The 23,423-nt window shown below is 44.4% G+C and overlaps 1 protein-coding gene across 2 annotated transcripts in view; it reads right to left on the bottom strand.

The window, feature by feature from the left end:
- Positions 1 to 975: 975 nt before the first annotated feature.
- Positions 976 to 23,423, bottom strand: part of sik2b (salt-inducible kinase 2b) — a 57,579-nt gene continuing 35,131 nt past the window's right edge. The window contains exons 5-15 of one of the 2 annotated variants that reach the window (XM_049575780.1): positions 21,007 to 21,131; positions 19,449 to 19,572; positions 15,801 to 16,027; positions 12,952 to 13,104; positions 12,338 to 12,496; positions 10,385 to 10,616; positions 9,995 to 10,288; positions 7,861 to 8,018; positions 6,904 to 7,017; positions 6,568 to 6,653; positions 976 to 5,821 (exon numbers count right to left, since the gene is read on the bottom strand). In XM_049575780.1, the coding sequence (XP_049431737.1) occupies positions 5,158 to 5,821; positions 6,568 to 6,653; positions 6,904 to 7,017; positions 7,861 to 8,018; positions 9,995 to 10,288; positions 10,385 to 10,616; positions 12,338 to 12,496; positions 12,952 to 13,104; positions 15,801 to 16,027; positions 19,449 to 19,572; positions 21,007 to 21,131 (2,336 nt within the window). In that variant the 3' untranslated portion in view covers positions 976 to 5,157. The remainder of the gene's footprint in view (positions 5,822 to 6,567; positions 6,654 to 6,903; positions 7,018 to 7,860; positions 8,019 to 9,994; positions 10,289 to 10,384; positions 10,617 to 12,337; positions 12,497 to 12,951; positions 13,105 to 15,800; positions 16,028 to 19,448; positions 19,573 to 21,006; positions 21,132 to 23,423) is intronic. The other variant, XM_049575781.1, reaches the window with a different exon arrangement.

Raw genomic sequence — 23,423 nt, 5'->3', positions numbered from 1 at the left:
CTCTGCTCTTTCCAGAAATTGTGGGCAGTTTCATGTAGGAACTATTTTCTTTCTACTGAACTATGACCTATGACTATGAGCTCTAACGTTAGCTACCTCAATGGTGTTAGGTGAGCTAGCAGTATTAAACTATTACCATATTTGCATCTAAATTCTGGTGTGTCATGTTCGACGTCATAGGCAGGCTGGAAAACAGGTTAGTAAACAGCAGAGAGCAGCACGGAGGCCAGTGAAAGTGTTCCGGTGGTTACTGGTTTTTTTTTCACTCAGTCAGTCACTTTCTCAAACTCAGTGCTGACTTATTTGGAATGATGTTCGAGCGCTGCTTGAATGGAGACAGATGGATTTTGTGGCAGCCCGTTGTAGCTGGCAAAGGTGTAAGTTAGGGTGTCCACCTGGGTGTCGTACTTTTGTCACTGAAGATTAAAGCGGATCTGCAGAGTCAGTTGTTCCAGGAGTGAATGCGGATTGTAATCTTTCCCTTTAAATAAAGAAAGCCAGATGTTAGCAGGGGTTAGTGGGTTTTTTGTCCAGGGGGAGATGGGCTGAAGATGCATGCCTTCCTCTGCAAGGTGATACAGTTGATGGGTGTAGTTCGGTCGAGAGAAAATAGTCATGATTTCTGGAAACAGACGTTGCTGTTGGGTTTTTCAGATGTATTTTTTTGGTGCTTTGAGCACCACAAGCCGAGTGCTATCTAGTTCCATTATATTCAAGAGAAGGCAGACATCTCTATGGCCAATGTCACCAACACTCTGCAACTCACACCAAAACAATCTAAACTGATAAATAGTGCTACAGGTAAGAGGAAAAATATGTATTTTTGATTTCGGGGTGAACTGTCCCTTTAAGTGTCAGCTCTATAACCATGCCTCAATAACCAGGATGAACACAAACCATGTCATTTTAAAATCTTGTCACAACAACACACCATTATGTGTCAGCACACACACAAAAGAAAACACCCACAACATGTTTCTGTTCAATAAACCTTTTTTTTTAATCTCAACAGCAAGTTAGCTTATGTGTGGTCAACATCAATGAAGGTAAATATAAAACTGGATTTCTATTGATAGATTGATGTTTTTGTTTTATCAGCAGGAGGTGAAATTATGATACCTGGAAACACGTCCACTAGAATCTTCATGACTTTAGTCTTCAACTAGAGAAATATTGCTATAATACTTTTAAATGGCATACACTGATTGACCAACAAGAAAAAGCACGGTAGAGAAGCTGACAAAGAAGCTCCAAAACTCCACACGGTGGGTCATACAGGGAAACTTCTGAGGGACTTTGGTTTTGTACCTTTGTAAAACCTGGCTCTACTTACTTTCGGAAAAAAAAGTAATCATAAGAAAATAAAAGGGTCCAACAAGAAATAATGGTGCTATTCAAAAATCTTAATTTAGATTGATAATAAGAAAAAGTAAAAGGCACACTGAACACTTTTCACGTTCAACACAAAATTCAATCTCGGCGCACCGAAGATTCACTACACCACTAATTTGTACAAAGAACGCTCGCCATAAACTGACGAGCGTTTCTCTTTCTTGGATTAAAATCGACAATCAAGTAAAGTGTTACTGTGTCTGGTCTTTCTTTGAAAGAAATGTGTTTTGTGTCCATTATTGGTGGGGAAGAGAGAGGAGAAAGGTGTTTCCTACAGATTGCGGTTCGTTTCATCTGCCAGGAAACAGCAGAGTGATACAAACCTTTTTCCCACCTCCTCCTCTCTCGCTACATCTCTTCTTCCTCTTGTTGTCAAAGTGCTCCAGTATTCAACTTCCACAGATCATCCTGTAGCTGTTCTAGCCTGACCATTGACAAAATGACAGCAAACAATCGTCAAAATAAACACTTAAAAGGCGAAATCCACCCTTTGACACTTTAACACTGCCATGTACCAACTATTTTAAGGTTTTTTTTTTATGTTGAGCCTGACACTTGCATTTGAGCTGCTTCTCATTTTGAATGACATTTTCAGCATGACCCACAAACTGGGTGTGAGCTCATCCCTGTCATTAAAATGTGGGTGTATGACCAGACAAACATAACCAGCATTTGTAAATGCAGTAGGGTGTAGGGTGGGAACTATTAACACAACCACAAGACCTGTTTTGCAACATGTCTTGTGGTTGCGGGTGAACTTGGGCCATTGTTGCTGAGTTATTAGTATCTCTGCCCTTTTGACTCGTAAATGTCAGAGTTAAATGTTGACTTAGTCAGCATTTGTTCCAAGATCATGAGATCCCACTCACAGTGATGTCATACTGACTGGGCAGAGATACAATTATTCAGCAACAAGAAAATCAAGATAGGGTTTAAAGGTGTGTGGGATTCAAGGGCATCTAATGGCAGAAACAGTCATGTTTTTGTCTGTTTATAATCACCTGAAAATAAAAATTGTTGTGTTTTCATTACCTTAGAATGAGCTGTTCATATCTGTATACAAAAGGGGTCATCTTCCAGGGAGTCTGTCCTGTTTTGTACAGTAGCCCAGAGCAGACAAACCAAACACTGGCACTAGTTAGGGCCACTCACATCAGCCACTATAGTTCTCCTACACTTCAGTTCTTCAGATGCCACTAAATACTACACGCTGGACCTTTAAATGATTTTTCTTTTATGCAAAAGTGCCCCAAAGTGACAGAAATTTGCAACTTTCTTAGACTTCTATGAGAGTAAACTAATTAAGTTTGGGGTTTGGACAAAACAAGCAATTTGAGTGTCAACTTGAGGCACTGTGATGGGCCCACACAACATTTTAAAGACCGCTGATCACCGGTTGTAGCCGTTATCTGTTGACAAACAGTGTTAAAAGCATTTTAGGGTGGATTTTTTTCTTTAAGTCTTGCACAGGACTGCAACCACAGCTGATCCACATTTTCTAGCCATCATTTAAGACTGCTACCTGCTAGCAAAAGACTGCTAACCCCACCACTTCAGAGTCTGATCGTGAACTCTAAGATACCCGCTCAGTGCAGTCTACAGACTGAGAGTGACTGTCTTTGTTTTGAAGGCTAATCTGACAAACAGTTTAACCCACGATCACTGAGGGTCACACAGTCTGGCAGATGGTCACAGTCCAGCAATCTCACATTGAACCCTCTGACGTTGGCTGTCCTGTTATTCCAATGAAAAGTCGTTTTTTTTAAAAAAAAAAAAAAAAATCATGTGTCTGTGCGCTTCAAGTAGATTGAACACAGTCTAAGTGCTGTAAAAAAAAAAAAAAAAAGATCTCTCATGTTGTTGCTGGTTCGCTGTCAGGCAAAGAGCGGTGGTGAGCCTGTAGTCAAAATCCAGTGTCAGGTGACTGATGTTCTGCTGGTCTTTGTCTCACAGCGGCCCCAGTGTCAGAGAGGAAAACATTCTTTCGTGATCTCTAATGCAGGGAATCTTTAGAGGGACGTTCCATTAGTATAAACATGATTCATCATTAGAAGAGCACAGAGGCATAACAGGAGCAATCGAGGATGTAAACCAGAATTAATCTAAAAGCTACGACTGTGCACTGAGGGGGAAAGCACAGTTTGTGTTATTTTGAATGGAGACATCAATACAGTGTTTGCCTTTTCCAGACAAATGGTGTGATGGAGGCAGAAAATTTGAAGTATGAATTGTGCAAACAAACATAATCACACACACACGCTCACACAAACACACACACGCATACACACAACTGTCTCCAGGCTCGTCCCTGCACTTCCAGGGCGAGTGAGGGAGGGAGATTATCTCCTGGTTACATCATCAGCTCGAGTGATGTCACTGCTGACGACTCAGAGGTCCCCGGGAACCAATCAGAGCTGGCTGTACAGGTGAGGCTTCGATTCATAATCCCTCGACATTAAGGATTAATATTGCTTCAGTATTGCCACAAAAATAGAATAATATTGACTGTCTAAAACACCGCTACTTCTCAACCAAACACACGTTAATTACATCAGCCCTCATTTATCAGGCAAACGCATGACCTACAATTCAACTGTTAAACAGACGTGTGGCCATTTCGCCTGCAAAAACTGGTAATTATCCTCATCTTGTTGAGCATAATGAGACCTGGCATGTGTGTGCAATCGGATGGAAAAGCGGGAAAAAAAAGCAGTTCAGTAGTGTAAGAAATAAATCAGGATCAGTAGTTACAAGTTCTAAAAACACAAAGAAAAGAAAAATATTATTTATGTCATGTGGCCTACACAACAGCCTGCAGCTACAGAACGGTGTTCTGCGTATCTATTATTTTCATTCAGCAATAAACTAAAACAAACGAAAAAAAAATCAGCTTGGAGAGAGTTTAACGCTGTTAAAAGGTGCATTGCTCCACAGCCCGGTGCTTCATTCAGCATGTTACGGGTATTTTTCTCAGCAAAAAATTACCTGTCATTTTTTGGAGTAATGTATATGTTAGTGTTGAAGCCTGTGCACTCATGATTACAGCGACCATGTTAGCTTTGGTGCTCACATTAGTGTGTAAAATCATTGCTATAGAACGGACAAAAAACACTTTTAACACTTGAATTTGCGGTGATATCCATTGTACCTTGATAAATGAGGGCAATTTTCTCATGTTCAGTTGTTTTTTTTATCTACTGAAATAAAAAAAAAAATGCACAAGTGTTTTGAGAACCAGTCTATTGTTGTTGATGGTGTCCTTTTAAATACAAAAAACCCCTCCACTGCCAGCCATTGTCCTTATCTGACAGTCAGTCCTAAATTAGTTCACTTCCAAACCATTTCTGGGTGAGAAGCTGCACTCTGGCAGCCTCCAGGATGTGCAGCACCCCCCCCTCAGGCTTCACGGCGCAGTCCTCACAGGTGTCACATTGTCCGTGACAACAGCAGCCTCGCCAAGTCAGCGAGGCGACGCTCACATTGTGCCACATATCGGACCTGTTCCTGCCTCACACAGCTGATGAGAACTAGAACAGACAAGGGGAGGAGAAAGGGAGGTAGGCTAAGGGAGGATTGTGGTAGAAAGGTTGTCTGAGGTTCATCACAACTAAGAAATGAAGTTTGTATTAGTCGTACAAAAATTAACACTTTTCCTTCCCTGTTGCTACGCTTGTGGCCTCCACTTATATCTCCATTCCTTCTGCTCTTAGCGCTGTAGGTTCTCATTGCTTAATACTGCTTTCTATTACCCCCCGTCAGCTGGCGTTAGTTGACCAGTACGAAGCCATGCTGGGAGTCCACGGTCTCCATCATCTCACTGTCCAGGAGGGAGCCCTGCAGCTCAGGCAGGCCCAGGCCGTCTGACTGCCCCGGACCAGGTAAAATCCTGGCCACAACTCCGGCTCCAGCCTCTCCTGGAGCAGGCGGGGGCAACAAGGCGGGGTCCAGTGGGAAATCATAATGCTCTGGGTGAAGACCCTCAGTGGAAGGCCCCAGGGCCTGCTGCTCACAGCCTGCAGGGTAGCTGAATCCCAAGCTGCTGGCGGAGGCGTCATGAGGCTGTGGATGGTGGAGCTGGTGGTGGAGGTGAGATCCAGGGGGCAGGTGTTGGGCGTAGTGGTGGTGGCTCATGTAGGGATCATAAATGAGGCCCTCGCTCGGTTCCATCAAGGGACTCAGGCTGTGGGGGTGGCTGAAGGGAGGAGAGGCCTGAGGACTGCCCTGCTGCTGGGGCTGAGGCTGGTGGGCGGCTGACATGGGGGGGCCCTGAGGGGAACTCTGAGACGCCGCCGGGTCCAGAGCGGGGCCGCCTGTCGGGTAGGATCCTTCAGCTATCTGCATCTGGTTGAAGTAGGCCTGCAGCCCCATGCCCTGTGACTGCTGCAGGTACATCCTCTTCTGGTTCAGTCTGTGGGGAGTGCAGTAGATGCTGCTTACACCAAGAAAACACTTTGAATCAACACAAGGACTTTGCAAAAAGCTTGCAAAATATATGCAAAATCACTAACGGGAAAAATTTTGAACAAAAATTGAATTGGGAAACCAAAGCTCTGAATTGAAAATTCTATTTCCTGCATGTTTTGCACATGTAGAGGTGAAATTTAGCTTGGTCCCAGACCACTAACTCGCTGCCCACATCAGCGATTCAAATAGGCCTTGGACCAATGAAAGCTTCGCAGATGCGGACACCCTCTTCCTACATAGCTAACACGCTACCAAGCTACATCCATGAAAAATAGCAGCAGAAAAATGGTGACAAGCATGGATGAGATTGACGCAGCTGCACGGAAATTGCACAACTTTTAAATCCTGATACTTCTTTGATCAAAACAAATAAAAAATGAACCTCCTTCTAACAAGAAATCAGCAAACATGAACACAATGTTGGGCTGAGTGACTGATGTGAAACAAAATTAAACTTCAGTCTGATTATCAGGCCGGAAAATTGCAGCTCTGACACCTGCTTTCAAATTGTGGGTGAAAACAAGTTAAGTCTAACTCTTCTCATTTGCATTTAGTTGCATTAAAGCAAATATTGTTTTTCTCTTTTCTGAATACAATCTTCTAGCAGCGAAAGGTCACCATAGCTAAATGAACACAAGAGCACTACGAATATTTCATAAAATGGAAAACAAAACAAAAAAAGAATCAGATGTGTGGAGCAGTGTGATTTACCTGTGTTCCTGCAGCTGCTGCTCTAAAGTTCGAGTGTCCTTACAGAAAAGTTGGCAGCTAGCAGGACTGTTAGCCATGACGTTGGCCTTTGGGGCAGAAGAGAGAGTGGGACTGATGACTGTGTTCAGTATTATTAACCACGGCATTAACAGCTACAAACTGTTTCATTATTGTTGCATCATGGCACAGCTGACATCCTTTAAATTTCCAAATGACATCACTGAATGTTACACAGTGCAGCCATTTGGCTTTAGAAAGGAAGACAGGTCTGTATTAGGCATCACTTGAACAAACACTTGATCATAAAGAGAGAGAGTAGCTGCTGTGAGACTGTACCTGTAGTCTATGAGTGAGGTATTGTGTCTCTAAGCTCTGTCTGCGGGACAGGAGAGGCGGCTGCGGCCCACCTTGGTATAAAGCTAGGCCCTCCTGCTGCTTGGAAGCCTCACCCTTCAATCAAAAAACATAAAGCATTAGAACAAGGGGATGTTTGACGATCATGTACACACATGCACGTGGACACATGTATCCCAGATCCCCTCTCCTGTCAGCTAATAAAGCTGTGTCAGGGTCTGGGTGCTTCATCGTGTGGTCTAACTGGATTATCCACGCTGTCTCCTGCCCAAATGCCTGTGTGGTGACTGATCAGCCAGATGCCTTTCTCTAAATGGCATGTACCACAGGGATTACACAGTAGTTAAATGAAATGAAAGCAAATTAAAAGGATGATGGGGCCTGAGCATCATAACCAACAAAGAGCTGCATTATTGCATTATGAGGGATGGACAAAGGGAAAACAACTAGATGTTGTCTGCTTCAATTGATTTTGTTTGTTGTTGGGTTTTCATACAGGAAAGCCTTGGGATCTTTCATAAATGGTTGCCCTTGCAGTGTGTGTGTGTGTGTATGTGTGTGTATCGTTGTGTGTATATGTATGCCAGTCTTTGTATGTGTTTGCAGCTTGGGCCTATTGAGTGCCAGTCACTACTATGGGTAAGTCTGACTGACTCCAACAATGGTTGCATTCACTTTGGCCTAGGCTCCAGGCCCCAGGGGGATGAGAGACAGTAAACAAGCCACAGTTGGCTGCCTCTCCTGGGGTTACACAACAGCCTGGGTGCCTACTTTTTTTTTTCCTGGGCAACATGGGGTGAGGATAGTAGGGGCCGAGGCTGAGAACGGGTTCGGAAAGAGAAAGATTTTGAATGGGTTGAGTTAAGGCCGTGTGTGTGTGTGTGTGTGTGTGTGTGTGTGTGTGTGCATGTGTGTGTGTGATTATGCAGTAGGACTGACCTCCAGGAGGTTGTGCAAGTGGTGCTGTGGTCCCAGGGGGCCCATGGCGGCCCCTTCCCCAGAGCCCATCTGCTCCACCAGCATCTGCACTTTGTTCAGCTCCAGGATGCCTTTGGTCCTCGCCAAGTTCTGAAGGTGCTGCCGAAACGCAACCAGACCTGTGATGACAAAAAAGAGTCAGTATTGATTCTTGCAGCTGATCGACAGATTCACTTCCGCACTATCCTCTCAAAGAGTCTGGCTTAATCTCCACTGATGTCAGCAAACTGACTGACCAGTTAGCACTTTTCATCGTCCCTACTGACGATGTGGCTGGATGTACGTCATGAGCCACTGTGGGTGTGTGTGTGTTTGTGTGTGCACATGTCACAGTTTGTGTATGTGTGTGTGTGTGTGTGTGTGTGTGTGTGTAACAGCAAGTAGCTCTGATAAGACCCATCCAGTGGTGACGAGCTGTGCCTGTGAACGATAGGACCTGACTCACCGTGATGGTGGGAGTTATTTAAAACCAGAGTCAGCAGTCTGACGCAAAAAGAATCCACTGCATCAACACTCTCCAAAGAGGATTACTGAAAATAAATAAATAAATAAATAACTGCAAATACCAACTGGGAGCACATAGTGCAGGCTGTCAGTGTAGCGCTAGAGAAGTAACAATTTTAAGCTATAATTATAGTTTATACTTGGCTAAAGCACAGGTATTTTACAAAAAGCAGGCACAGAATAACGTGGCTGTGACGAGAAAAAATGGAGAGGTAGAAGTTGTTTAATATTTCCGCTTATATTTTGGCTCCTCTCTCCCTGATGTGGAGTAGAGACAAATCCTGCCTGCCGCAGACTGGGATTTTGAAAAGGGAAAGAAAAGCAAGACAGGGAATGAGCCTGTACAGAGGGAGAAGGAGAGTGAATGAGAAGGCTAGAGAGAGAAAAAGAGAAGGGGGGGAAGAGAGCGCGATATGTGGGCTGAAACCTTCAAAAATATCTGTCTGTGATTCATAATGTGAATCATCTCTGTCATAGTCGTCAGAGACTGGAGAGGATGAGAGAGGAGGAAGAGAGGAAAAAAAGTGTGTGAAAGAGAAGAGGGGGGGCAAATGAGAGAGGGAATGAGGGACTTTTATCCAGAAGGCAGTGTGTGTGTATATATATATATATATATATATATTTAAGTATGTGTATTTGTGTGTGTGTGTGTGTGTGTTTGTGTAAAGGGTGTGAGGGAGCAGCTGCTGCAGGGGTGTTGCGTCTGTGTCATGAGAATCAATGCTCTTCCTCTTGACTGGTGCTCCGTGGATCCCCGAGCCTCAGACATATGCACGTTGACACTTTATACATCAAACTCTCCGCGGCTCTTGTTAACCGGGCTTTAAGGAGACGCGTCGGATATGGCATCTAATTGACACTCATATACGACTGATCGCTGCCTTTAAAGCATTTCTCTCAGCCAGTCTTGATGACTTCCACTTGAGACGGTGATTTTCTGTGTGTCAGAATATCTCTCAGCAATCTCTCAAGAGCACGTCTGCGCTTGCTGCACTCAGCTGTGTAGGTAGAGCAATAGAGGTAGTGTAGTAATGATAAGAGATGTCAAAGTATCCTATGACTGTATGGCATTTTTAACTATTAAGATCCTCTCTGATTTAGCACTGTAACACTGTCAGACTCGTGATGGATGGTTAAAAAAAACTCAAATTGAGAGCTTACGTCCTTTTCATTCACACATTCTTCTTCCTTGCCAAAACCTGCTGCCTACATTACCCACAATGCAACTAAACCATAGACAGTTCAGTAGGAGATTTGGGTCTGTATGCTACTTGATCCCAATGTAGCCTTCAGCTACTATCAAGCAGAGATGAGTGAGCGGGTGCTTTGTTTACCGTGGAAAAACAATGCTTCCTTCACAATTTAAGATAACACTGAGTGAGTAAATGATCTACAAGTGACCATTTTGTGGGTACTTTAAAGTGGTACAATTGCCTTGTGCATATTGAGGTTGTGTCTAAAATGGACTTCTGGGTCTATTGAGGGGGGCACTTAACCCATTGTGAAGTCAGTGTCTGAGTTTTTAAAAGAAGTGGGTGACTTGAGAGAGGGATGGATGACTATGGAGGAAAGAAAAGACAAATGAACTGACCTTGGGTGAGGGAGGTGTCAGAGGCACGGCGTCCTTCTCTGAAGCTGATGGGGGACCGATTGTGCGTCTCCCTGTGCTGGGAGGTCAGGACAGCCATCGCTGGGTTGGCAGGCCGAGCACTTAAGAAAGGCGTAGGGGTGACGCCGGGGGCAGAACTGTTGGCCGATACCACTTCACTGAGAGACGGGGGATCCTCCAGCAGGCCGAGGTCGCTGTGCATGGAGCCCATGTCGTAGCCGATGTCCGAGTCCACGCTACCCATGGAGGGGTTGTGGCCTAGAGTGAAGAGTTTGCCTGGGGGACAAAGGTCTTCATATTAATCAGCTTATTTTAGCATTACATGCATGTGATAGAGTCTAAAGGTGCGTGTTTGATCAGGTGACATTATACCTTGGTTCGAAGGCCCTGGCTGGTTGGTCACCTCAGAGAGGGTGTGTCGCCGTTGCCCAAACCGAGCTGTCTGATAGGCCGAGAGCATGTGGGGAGGATCATCTTCTGTGTCGGGCTCTTCTGTCTCGATGCCCTCATCGATCGACGTCTCCATCATGTTGCTAGGCGACGAGGTGGAGGACTTGCGGAGGACAGTGGGGGGAGGCAGTGGGTCCAGCAGGCAGCCGTTCACCTAGATGGGGGGAGAGATTAAAAAAAAAAAAAAAAAAGGGAACAATGACCATACATTCAAAATGGATTGTGCCAGGGAGAAAACAGCTTCACGTTGAAGGAGCCAGGACACACACACACACACACACACACAAGCAAACAGGCACAAGGGCAACCACCATACTGAGTATGAGGGCTCCATTAGTTGCTCTCCTCTGTTTTCCCTTCACTCACCACAGTTGGTCTCACACTGGGAGAGTGTGTGTGTACGTGTGTGTGTCTGTGTGTGTTTGTTGCAGCATGCAGGCCTGTGTGTGCTGGCGTAGAGGTGGAGGGTGGGGATAAAGGAATGCAGGGCCAGGAAGTGAGCTTTGACTGAAAGTGCTGTGTGACTGACACACACAGACATTAATTCACACGCGCACACACACACACAGACAAAGATCATCTGCATGAGTGACCGCAGTAACCGGAAAGCCTGGTGTTGGTCTAGAAAGAGCAACTTTGCCCAATTCCCCATCTGCTTTCTGTAGTGAGCTGGGAGAGGAATGCTGTTACTCAACACACACACACACACACACACACACACACAGAGGACAAGAGGGGGAAACAACATTGAGAAACAGACGATGAAAAGAGGTGGGGGTCATTAGGGGAGAGTGAAAATAAAGGATGAAGAAGAGGAGAGAGAGAAGAAGCGCCATGGAGAGGGAAAAAAAGCCCCCCCCCTAAAAAAAGAAAAAAAAAAAGGATGAGCTGTTGGCTGATGGGTAGGAGGTCACGGCGGCGAGATTGCTGTAGCAGCACAGCAGCTTCCTGTCCATGTGTGTTCACTCAGCTTCGCATTAGGTCACATCATCATCACAGGACTGCTTACATAACCAGGCTCCATTCACGCAGATAACGCGCACTCTGTCTCTGATCTGTTTACCACACACACACACACACACACACACACTCACACTCACACACGTGCGCACACACACACACGCTCACATAAAACAACGAACACATCACTCTTTATTGGAGCCAGGAGAGGGGGTGGGATGGAAAAAAATCTTCAAGAATGATACTGCATCTGTGTGTGTGTGCGCGAGTGTGTGTATTTCTGCAGGTGTGTGAGGCTGTCATCTCAGACGTCTTGTGTCTGTATTCCTTAATAGTCGGTCAGCTCAACAACAGGCCTGGAGGAAAAGGTCGCTGGTTGGCACAGATAAAAAGAGAAAGCGTGAGACCACTGTGTGTGTGTGTGTGTGTGTGTGTGTGTGTGTGTGTCTAAGAGCCATGCAGGACAGGCAGCTGTCCTGTCTGATGTGAGTGCTGCCTGAGTTCTTACATAAGAGAACAAGTCAGCTGCACTCTGGCAGGTTGACGGAGGGAGCCTATGCTCGAAACCTCAAAGGAGTCTGGCGTACACACACGTGCGCACGCACACACACACACACACACACACACACGCACACACACGCACGCACAGACATTTCAGATTTACAGTGAGTGGGTATGCTTATCAAAGCGAATCAATGTCAAGCTTATCGGGATAATGTTTCAGGACATACTTGTGCAGGCTGATAATGACCGTGATAACTACGGCCTCCATAACCCAAAAAGCCGGATGTCAGTGAGCTGTCCTGTTCGGACAAAGGACGAACACACACACACTTACACACACACACTTACACACACACACACACAAAAAGACATCCAGAAGCCTCAGGCTGTTTTCACTGGTATTGGACCTACTTTGGGTGTGTTGACGTCCTCCACCATGAAATTCTGCTCCAGGGGACAAGCAGTCTGGGGGAAGGTGAAAGCATCGGAGGAGGCTTGGGGCACAGCAGGGGAGCGCAACAGACGAACACCCTGCGGGAGCAAACCCACCTGGGTTGAACCATTGGTCGACTGCGGAGAGGGAGAAAACAGAGAGTTCAACACGACATCAAAAATACCTTCTTCAATCCATGGCCAGTACTTAACAACATCACTGATAATAATGCAATTACAGCTACATGTAGCTGCGATGAATTTGACTTTGAAATCCAAATGAGACAGAACACCACGTCCTGGTTGGTGCAGGAAATGAAAGAGAAATTGCAAAGTGTCACTAAGAAGAGACAGTGGCTAAAGAAAAGAAAGTAATGAATAATGTAACTGAGATCAAGGCTGGACTGAAAAGACTGGGCGAGAGCAGGTGAAGACAGAACCTGGCTGGGTGGATAAATGAATGGGTCACGTCTGTCTGTTTGTTTGTTCGTGGGTGCAGGTGTGAATAATGGAGCTTTGATCAGAGAGGCATGGATGGTAATCTCTGTACACATTATTCAGAGCCCACCCCTCCCCCATAGCCTCGCAGCTACCTTGACGACAGTCTGTTCGGCGATGGTGCTCGGCCGTCGCTGGCGGGCGTCAAGCCGCTGTTCCACGGGGAAGCTGCAGCGATGGGCCTTGAGCCGCTCCACCAGCAGGTAGTAGATAGCAGCGAAGTGGTTGTAGCTTTTGTTCTGCAGAGACTGGAAGATGACAGACAACATAAATGGCGGCGTCGGTGATTGAAGTTATTAATGAAGCACACCTTCCATTTTGGATGACTTAACTGTGACAGCTCTCAGGGAAAAAAGAAGAGTTATCTCAGTGTATCTTGTGTGAAACTGGGTTATTACAGCAGCTTAAAAGCAGAGTATGGATAAGACATACGACACAGAATGTACTCAAGGAGAGCAGAGTGAACATACTGCATATAAATTACAGCCTCTTCATTACACTGACAGAAATACTGTTTAATGAAGGAGTGGATATATTTTAGGCTACCAGTGTGCCAATTTACAGTCATTTTAATGGAATATTTTTAATCCATAATGACATTCCTGTATATAACATAACTGTACAAACCTGTGTGCAGATACAGAGTCAATATAAATTATTTTCATACAAAGTGACTGGAGCACCTGACCTTATGATAGACTTGCACCACGCACTACTGATGTATATTTTAGAGCAGTGGTTCCCAACTGGTGCAGCCACAGGGTCCAGATTTCTCCTTAGTCATTAGGTCACGGACCACACAGTTAGATACATTCAGTGTCATACTTGCTTTTGACCATGTCATTGAGTTAGTTTGCTCTCTCTGTTAAGTAGCTTTCCATTACTCACTCACTCAAACTCACTCACTCTGCTGGAAATTCACTGTACTTAAAACAAAGTGTGTGTTTTACAAACTTGACATGTTCGCGAGTCACTTGCAGTCCATTCAGAATGACCCGCAACCCACCAGTTGGGAACCACTTTTTTAGAGTATGTATGGTGCTTAATTTCAGTTTTAATTCAGTTTCAAGATTTTATTTATTAATGTTTCATATAACTCCATTTACTCATTTACTTATGTGACCTATGTTGTTTGTTCTGTAATTCATGTGTGATGTAGCTGCTGTAAAGCTGAAATTTTCTGTTTGGACTTATAAAATATATATCTATTATCAGGAAATAAGGAAAAACACAAAAATAAACCAAAAAAATAGACCAACATTCATTGCACATATTGACCAATCATTGCAGCTTTTTTCAATGTAGAAATACACCGATCAGCCAAAACTTTAAAACCACTGACAGGTGATGTGAACAACATTGATCATCTTGTTACAATGTGATGTTCTGGTTTCCACCTGACACACTCTACCCACCTAAACACCATTGCAGACCAGGTACCCCCCCTTATGGCAGTGGCACTCCCCATTTGCAGTGGCCCCCCAGCAGGACAATGCGCCATGCCACACCACAAAAACTGCTCAGGAGTGGCCCGAGGAACATGACAGAGGCCTCAAGGCATTGACCTGGCCTCCAAATTTCCCAAATCCCAATCTGATCAAACATCTGTGGGACGTGCCACCTCACAACCCACAGGACCCAAAGGATCTGAAGCGCCAGGCACCAAGGGACACCCTCAGAGGTCCTGTGTTCATGCCTTGACAGGTCAGAGCCAAATCCAGTCCAAGGAGCACCGTGGATCGGGGGTACCTCTGGGGTACCCGCATGTCCCTCAAATGGTCAATCAAGTTGAGATCTGGGGTATTTGTAGGCAAGGTCAACACCTTGCGCTCTTTGTCCCATTCCTGAGCAGTTTTTGTGGTGTGGCAGGGTGCACTGTCCTGCTGGGGGGGGTGGGGGCACTGCCATTGCCAAGTGACATTGCCATAGGGTGGGGGTACTTGGTCTGCAACGGCGTTTGGGTGGGTGGAGCACATCAGGTAGCATTTATATGAATGCCAGGACCAAAGGTTTCCCAGCAGAGCATTGCACTGTAACAAGATGACCAATGTTATTCACTTCACCCGCCAGTGGTTTTAATGTTTTGGCTGATCGGTGTAGATATTATTGGAAAGAACCACGGCATTTAAATATTTAAAGATTTAAGATGCCAAAAAATCTAATACTGGAGAACTTAAATTGCAAACTGCATTTCCAATGTACACTTCCATGACAAAGCAAAAGTATGCACAATTTGATGTTGTTATAACTCGTGAATCTCCTTTTGTCAAACATTTTCCAAGACTAAAGTCCACTGACTGATTTGCACACAGACCAGAGGAATGCAGGGCCTTCCCTTAGTCAATATAGCAATTTATATTACAGCACTCAAACCTCACTTCAACCACTTCCCACCCAGGGGCAGACTTTGCCATGAGGCACAACAGGCAACTGCCTGGGGCACCCAACTACCAGGGCCCCTAATAGGTGCAGATATACTCTGAAGCTCAGATCTAATACATTTAGAAATATGTTCCCATTCTACCTTTAATTCACAGCTAACCATAGTGAACAAAATTCCTATTTCAAATTCCGAATTCCATTTCAAAGATGAAGCCAAGAGCCAACTAATGATGTTTTGTGTGTGAGATCGTAACCTGCAAAGTATCTATAGCTGTCAAAAACATGAAGTAATGTAAAAAGTACAATATTTGCCTCCAGAATGAAGACAGTCCGCAAGTAAATGTGCTTAGTTTCTTTACCCTACGAACTAGTCTAGTAAACGAAGACCTTATTCCACATGTTTTAATCCTTACTATATCTGTATGTTGCACTGCTAGGCTCTCACCTTCACCATTCTGCTTAAATGCACATATTAAAACTGTTATCTCATCACAGTCTCAAGCCCTGACCTTTAAACCACTTCATACTCCTGGTGAATAAATAAAGCCAGCTAAGTCCTCACCTCTATAGTCTTGTGCTGGTCGATGCCGAGGCTGTGCATCAGGCGGAGGACCTGTTCGCTGTACTCTCCCACACCCGCCTCGCCCTCAGCAGACAGAGGCTGCTGGTACAGGACAGGCCTCTGCACAGGAGCGTACAGAGCCATCCACTTGTGCTCCTTGATCTGGGTCACAGACAGACGCTTTGATGGGTCCAGGACCAACATCCTGCGGATCAGGTGCTCACAGTCTGTGAGAGGCGGGAGAGAACGATCATAGAGGATGTGACAAGGTTTTTATAGCTTTTCATGTTTTAGGATCACCACTTTTGAAAAAGGAAGAGGTTGTTTATGTTCAATAATGCTGAGTACGTCTTGTGTAAGCTATGATGAAGCAAATTAAGCCACAAAGCGTCATGTTCTTGTCAAAGTAGCCCAGAGGAAGTGGAGCAGAAACAACACTTAGGAGCTTAAAGTCTGCTGAAATCTATGCTTGGTTTGAGTAGTGTGTCTACACTCTTTTCTACTTTCCTCCCCTCCTAATGAGAGCTCCTCACCTCTAGTTAGTGGCTAGATGAGTTTGACGTCAGACACAGCTGGGTTCTTAACAGGATTACAGTTCCCCTGGCTGTGCCGCTTTGGCCTGCCTGCACCCCTACTGCCTGCACTGAATTCCTGCCCGCCACACAGCATCTTTACCCAAATACCCTGCTGCTATGGTCTCAAGGAATGGGTGTGTTCTCGATTAATAGGTTCTGCAGTTAATTTCCTTGATCTTTAATGATTTCCACTGTGAGATTTCATTATGAATGAAGATACAACACAGGTATTTCAGAAACCTTAAAAACAAAACCTCTAAAAAAATCTAGTATATTGTCTTTAGTCCAATTTGGACACTTCAGAGGCTTTAAATAGTTTAGAGGCAAACAAACCTTTCAAATATATATGACACCAGACCAATCAGTAATTTATGGTAATATTATAACCCTGCATTCATGTGAACACCTTCTCAAGTTGGAACAAGAACTCAGTAAGTTGGCGAAAATGTTGGTACAAAACTTGACAAGTTGATGTCATATATGCAGAAACATGGCGGTCGAAAGTGTTCAGTTGATGGTAATAAGCTTTTTTATTAATTCACATATTGCATAGCAATTTTTTTGCATGTAATTTCTAACCGTTAGCTGCTGTCTGTGTAGAGTAACCTAGATTAGTTATTAGCTTTATTCCGGTGAAGCAGTATTTTGGTAGTTTTAGGGGATGTGCTGGTGCAGCAAAAAGTCTTGGACAAAATCATGTTGTAATATAAACCATCAAACTGTTATGCACGTGTTGGTTAAATGCTCTGAGCAATAAAATACAACACATCGTCTTTGTAGCCTCCGTGTTGTTTTCACATTATAACTTAAAGCTCATCAACACAACAAAGCCAGAAGAACAACTTGCCAGCTCGGGAATGGGACCATCCAAGGAGACCATGAATGCAGCGTTAAACTCTTAGCTCTCTCCTTATTCTGCTGCTCTACTTATGTCCACGGATATCCTTTCTTCTGTCACAGAGTTAAGAGAGAGTAGTTCATAAGCCCATGGACATGGCTGCCAACATTAACTCTCTGCTTCACATTCTTCCCAGTTGCCCTGCTGATCTACTAACGTCTTACATCACATTTTTTCTACCTTCAGCCGACTCAATTTTTTCCCCATTATGTAGCTACATAACCAGCATGTTATGTTGCTGCACTTTTGCCCCATGCTGTGGCATCTCAGCAGAGTGAGCAGCTGCTTAGTTACAACACGCTTTAAATACAATACAGTACAATACAATTTGTTTGACCCAGAAGTTACTCGGGCTCTGCTCATTGCTACAGCCGTGTTTATAGCAACAGTTAAAGCTGAGCACATTTTTTTAAGCTACTAACCACCAGGGAAGGTTGGATTATGTAAAAGGGCCGGCACTGCATAACCATCTAGCCGGCTGGCGGGCTGATTGATTGGCACTCTGTTCTTCGCCAGTACATTACACCACCATGACTTAACCACAGAACCATCCCAGTTAACACTTGCAGTGTCCCAGTGGTGTAGAGTTGCACCAAGTCCCCCAATGAAGGAGAATGGCACTGTGTTGCAATAAGTTGGAGGGCACAGAGTGGGTACTGTAGCTGACTACATCTTACCTCTTTCATTCACTTTATAAGACACGAGCTTAATAATAACAGAGATCAACCAAAACATAAACTGTAACCATCATTGATGACTGTGAACATGAGCAGAACCCTACATTCAGACATTTATGAATTAAATGCAGCACCAACTGCAATTCAAGGCTTTCTTACGTCACCAAATTTCCTTTGAGTTTCAAAAACAACACCCTATTTTGTTTCAGTGTGGGCTGTGATCGGCTTGCTGCACTTCTGCAACACGTGACAGAGGAAACAAAATGCCACAAGCAGCATCAGAAGCAGCTGAGCTTCACAAGGCAAAGTGTTTATTTTTATTTTCAAATGGGCGTCAATTAGAGCTGAATAAATTAGCAGATCAATCAATTTGTTGATAACAGAAAGCTGTTTTGCAAATCAATTAATCACTTAGTCTTATTCTGGGTAACATGATTCTACGCTATTCTGTGCAACTGTCTACCAGGTCTGTGCAACAGCACAGAGGGACAGAAGACAGCATCTATTGTTGTTATTAAGTCAGTAAGTTGGGAGTAAACCACAACGTTGTAGTGAGAGTTTACTGTGCGGTGCTAGGCTGTGCTCTGCACCACAGTCGTGAGAGGGACGAGAGGAGATGAGATGGACGGTTTCTGGATGAAGAAATCAGCACACTCTGTTCTCCTTGTTCGGGGAACAGGGGCTGGACTGGGGGTGGGGAGGCGGGTTTGAGTGTCAGTCTGGCCACAGAGCTGACATTACACTCCTACATTCCCCTTACGTCTTAATTGTTTCAAGGTCCTGAGCAAATCTGCTCAACTCTCTCACCACACCCCCTGTGAAGAAAGTCCTGCAAGACGTACAGATGGGACACAGAGGGCCACAGACGGACAGGAAGATGTCTCACAGATACAGAGCCTGAGTCAGACAGACATGCAAACAGACAGACAGGCAGGCAGGCAGAGTCTCCTCAGAGAGACAGACAGGCAAGCTGCTGGAAGGCTTCACTGGCTCTTCCCCAGGTTACATAAACAGCTCGAGCTCTGGACTTAATCTGCTGCCAGCTAGCTAGCACAGCCGCTAACAGCAGGGCTCCTTTGAGACAGTTAGCAAACCTGACTCACTCTGCAGCCTGCATGCACGCACATACACACTGGCGCACGTATACACATTAAAGAGGACAATGACAGAGTGTCTTCTACTGTGTCCCCTTCAACTGAGCGTGATGCTCTCTCCTTAATGAAATGACCCCCTGACTGGTGGCAGTGAACATTCAACAGTATGACGGCTCAAGTAGAAGAGTGTGATCTATTCATCTGAGCGGCAGTGTTCCTCACGGGAATTTTCATGCTGTTTTTGCCTCGGATCAACTACATGGAGTGATAAGAAAGACTTGAGGATGTCCGACAAGTAACACTGCATGCGCTAAATTTACAGGAATGTGAGGTACGGAGAGGTGGGAGTTGGCATGGTCTCTTATCTTATTTAATGCTCAGTATTGCACAGAGGCTCTTCTTACCTTCAGTCATGAAGTAGGGGATGCGAAACCTCCCTTCTAAGACTCTCTGTCGAAGCACAGGCAGAGTGGGCCCATCAAAGGGCAGAGCACCACACACCAGCACATACAGCACCACCCCCATACTCTGTGAACATGATAGATGCACACACAGAGAGCAAAGTCAGGGCATTGGATAAATCAATCAATGTGTCTGGATATAAATAAAGCTATACGATTATTGTTGGCAACTGTTACACAATACACACAAATGCATAGTCCTTCACCCACAGAGAAACACAAACACAGAAAAATATGGAAAGTGATTGCAACATACAGCAGGCTACAGACTGCGCCTGGGTAATCAGCGTCATCTGACAGAAACAAAAGCTGCTGGCTTAATCATCAAGACTTCGTTTTCTTTGTTATACATATATATATATATTGTATACTGAATGCTACAACACAATAAAGTAGAAAATAACAATTAAACTAGATTAAAACAGAACATTTAACTACGCAGCCCACTTACTTACTTATGGTAGAGGCACCGATATCAAAGAAGAACAACCAAGTCAACAAAATCTGCAAGTCTACAGAACTGGACAGGTAAAATGCCTCTACAAAGTTTCCACTGTTGGACAACACCATGTGGTGGAAAGAACAAAACTAAGGTCGCTGCTGGTGCTTGGTGCTAGTTACTAAAATGTTCAGGCAAAGGGTACTTCCTGTAGCTCTGGTTGAGGGTGAGAGGCTGTCAGTGAATAGTTTTTAAAGATTATTTTTATTGGCTTTTTTTGCCTTTATTGACAGGACAGAAGGTGAAATGGGGAGACAGAGAGAGAGTGCAGCGAGGCAATGCCTCTGTACATGGGGCGCTGGCACTATCCACTACGCTACCGATGCCCCGTCAGTGAATAGTTTGTTGGGGACATGGAAATATAGATCTGTATGGGTACATGAGACCCTAAAAAGGAGGTGGATCACAGGAGTCGGGCCTAGCATAACAAAAATGATTACTAACTAGAGGGAGTCCTGCCGAGCGACTGAGCACCATCAGTTTCTCCTCCATCGATTACCAACTTGGTGTCGCAACCACCACAGAAGGCCCGCCTCTCGAATCATCCAATTGGACAATGGGGAAAAAAGCTGAGATGATGTGGGGTGTTTTTTTCCACCCAGAATTGAACTTTTTTCAACTTGAGGAGTTTAAAATGACAAGCGTCTAGAGTGCAGAAACATGGGGCATGTAGCAACGCAAAACAGCACGCGAAAAGCTTAATCCTCGTTAAAGATCATTACAAAAAGCTGCCTCCAGCTACTAAAACACTTTCTGTGTGATCAGGGCCTCAGCAGTCAGCAGTCGATGACAGTATAAAACAGTCAATAAAACTGTTTAATGGTTACGAATCAGCGCAACCACAAGAGGTCCTTGAGCAAACAGTTCTAAATATGCACAAAAAATATGAGGCCGATTGGTCCAGTAGTTTGTGAGATTAGCTGCGGACAGACAAATTAACGCACACACACGACCAAAGAAGATCTCTTACAATTGCCTACTCCATGCAATCACTCATCTTACCCAGATGTCCAGCTGTGGACCCTCATACTGTTGGCCCTCAAAGACCTCTGGAGCAGCATAAGGCGGGCTGCCGCACCACGTGGCCAGAGGCTCCCCAGGCTGGAAGAAGTTCCCGAATCCAAAATCTGCACCAAGCAAAACAGCAGGAGTGGGTGGTCAGTGGTTTAGGAGGAGAGGTAAAGATAATACCAAACATAAGAGCTTGTTCAAACTGTAAAGTCCTTGTATAGGCCCCATGCTGAACACAGAGACAAAAAGCAGAGGTTAGGTACATGGTGAATATGTTGAGTGTTGCGGCAGTGATTGATGAGCAGGCGTTGGTGAAAATGCACAAAGAAAACATCCAGAACAAAGGTGGGTTACGTCTTGTAACTGAGAGCTTATTAGTGTCTCCATGGGGTCTGCAGGTTTTGCATAATGTAATACGTGATCCACATTTTTCTTCGTTGAGGAAACGGGTCTTTGTATGAGGTAACCTCCCCAAGAGACTGACATGAGGTCATCAACGCTGTGCTCTGATTGGCTGTCTGTGAAGTGACTAAACCTTCAGACTTCTGTCTTGTTCTTCTGAAGAATCAAATCTCACTCACTCTTGCACAAGTACACTCTGAGTTCATGTATGCCTTTCATTAAAATCCAACTGCAGTTACATCTGCCAAATCACACCGAGCCAACTTGCGTGCCTGCAATTACTCAGCCAACCCCCTTTTTTGTATTAGTTTGTATCAGTCTCCCTCCCTCTCATCCCATCTCCCTCGTTCTCAAACTTTCTCCAGTAAATTATCCTTTGTCTATCCTCCTCATTTGGTTCCACAAGACTTGTTAATGGTGCTCACTTCTGGTGCCGAGGTAATTAATCCATTAGTGCATCAACAGAAAATTAATTAACCACTATTTTGATAATTGATTCATAATTGATTCATAATTCTTAGTAATTTTTCATGAACAAAATCCTTAACATTTGCTGGTTGTCGCTTCTCAGATGTGGTTTTCTCAGCCACTTTTTATTTCTAAGTGGAATCTTTTCAACTATAAAACAAAATAATTCATTGCTTAGTTTGTTCGTTATCAGTGGGGCCCTGGGATGTGTCATGGGACCTGACAGCTACAGGAGCAGACAATCAGGCTCATTTAACCCTCCACCCCCACCCTTTTTCCATAATTCGAAACAGTTACATAAACAGAAAAATGTACTGCAAAACAAATAAATAACACTGATTAAAAAAAAAGATCAGTCTTACATAATGGGGTTGGAGGTGATGTGGGTTCACACACAAAGGCACACATGCACAGTAAGCAGTGTGTGAGCATAAGAGACAGTATGTGTGAGCAATACCTTTTCTTTTGCTCTGTTCTGCATCATGATGCTTTACAATTACCTACAAACAATATACACATACAGCTAGCAGCAACGCCACATCACACATTGCATAGAGCTGCATTTACCAGTTTTTATTGATCATTTAATCTAGAGATCCATCCACCCATTATCTGTTACCATTTACCCTATTCAGGGTTGGGCGGGGCTGTTCCAGCTGACGTTGGGTGAGAGGCGAGGTGCGCCCTGGGCAGGTCACCAGACTATCACAAGGCTAATCTCTAAAAACAACAGGAAGACTTGGGATCACAAGTGTCCTGGTTTCTGTTTGTAGTTTGTTTTTAGTCCTAGTAGTGTCAACCAGTCACGTTTGAATGACGGTAAACAGTGCATGCGTAGAGGTGGAACGAAGCGGCTGAAATGCAATCTTGAAACCCATCAGCTATTGTATGACGATAAATTAGCTTTATATTAGCCTTTGTAAAATGTGCATGACTTGCAGCTGCTATCTGCCCCGTCTCAGGGTCGGATTCACAAAAGATATTGTGCTTGTGATATTACCGAGCAAACACACCCATAAAGTTTTGCAGCTAAGTGTAATTCCACCATTTTGTAACTCTTTTAATTATCCATGTGTCAAAATATAAATGTGCCTTTGTGCCAAGAATACACAAGGCAGAATAACAGCAGAGAGAAAATGAAAATAAAAATTTCAGACCTACAGGCTAAACTCCTGACTGAGGAGGTGCAGAGGCATGCCTGGCAGGACGACACCTTTGCTTGACAACAACCATTGCTGCCATGTGTACTTGAACGTCTGGGTGTGACAACCCTTACAAAGGAGCTTCAGTTTCCACCAACTCTCTAAAGATGCTAGTAATTTTACTGTAACTGTGTGTGACTATTAGCACTGATTTTTGTGCATCTGACCGTTTGTGCAATGAAGCTCATTTGCCAAGAAAGGGGTGAATTTTATGCTGAATGTATGCATATTAACTAAACTAAATACATGTAAATACAACAGGAGCACCAAGACACTATTTTGCATTTCACCTTTTGTGGGTGCTTTGAGAATTACAGTTTCTTTTTGTCTTATTTG

This window comes from Epinephelus fuscoguttatus, linkage group LG5 (assembly GCF_011397635.1).
Source record: "Epinephelus fuscoguttatus linkage group LG5, E.fuscoguttatus.final_Chr_v1".
Taxonomy (NCBI): Eukaryota; Metazoa; Chordata; class Actinopteri; order Perciformes; family Serranidae; genus Epinephelus; species Epinephelus fuscoguttatus.
Note: the sequence above shows the minus strand (reverse complement) of the source record. Positions and strands in the feature narration are given on the sequence as shown.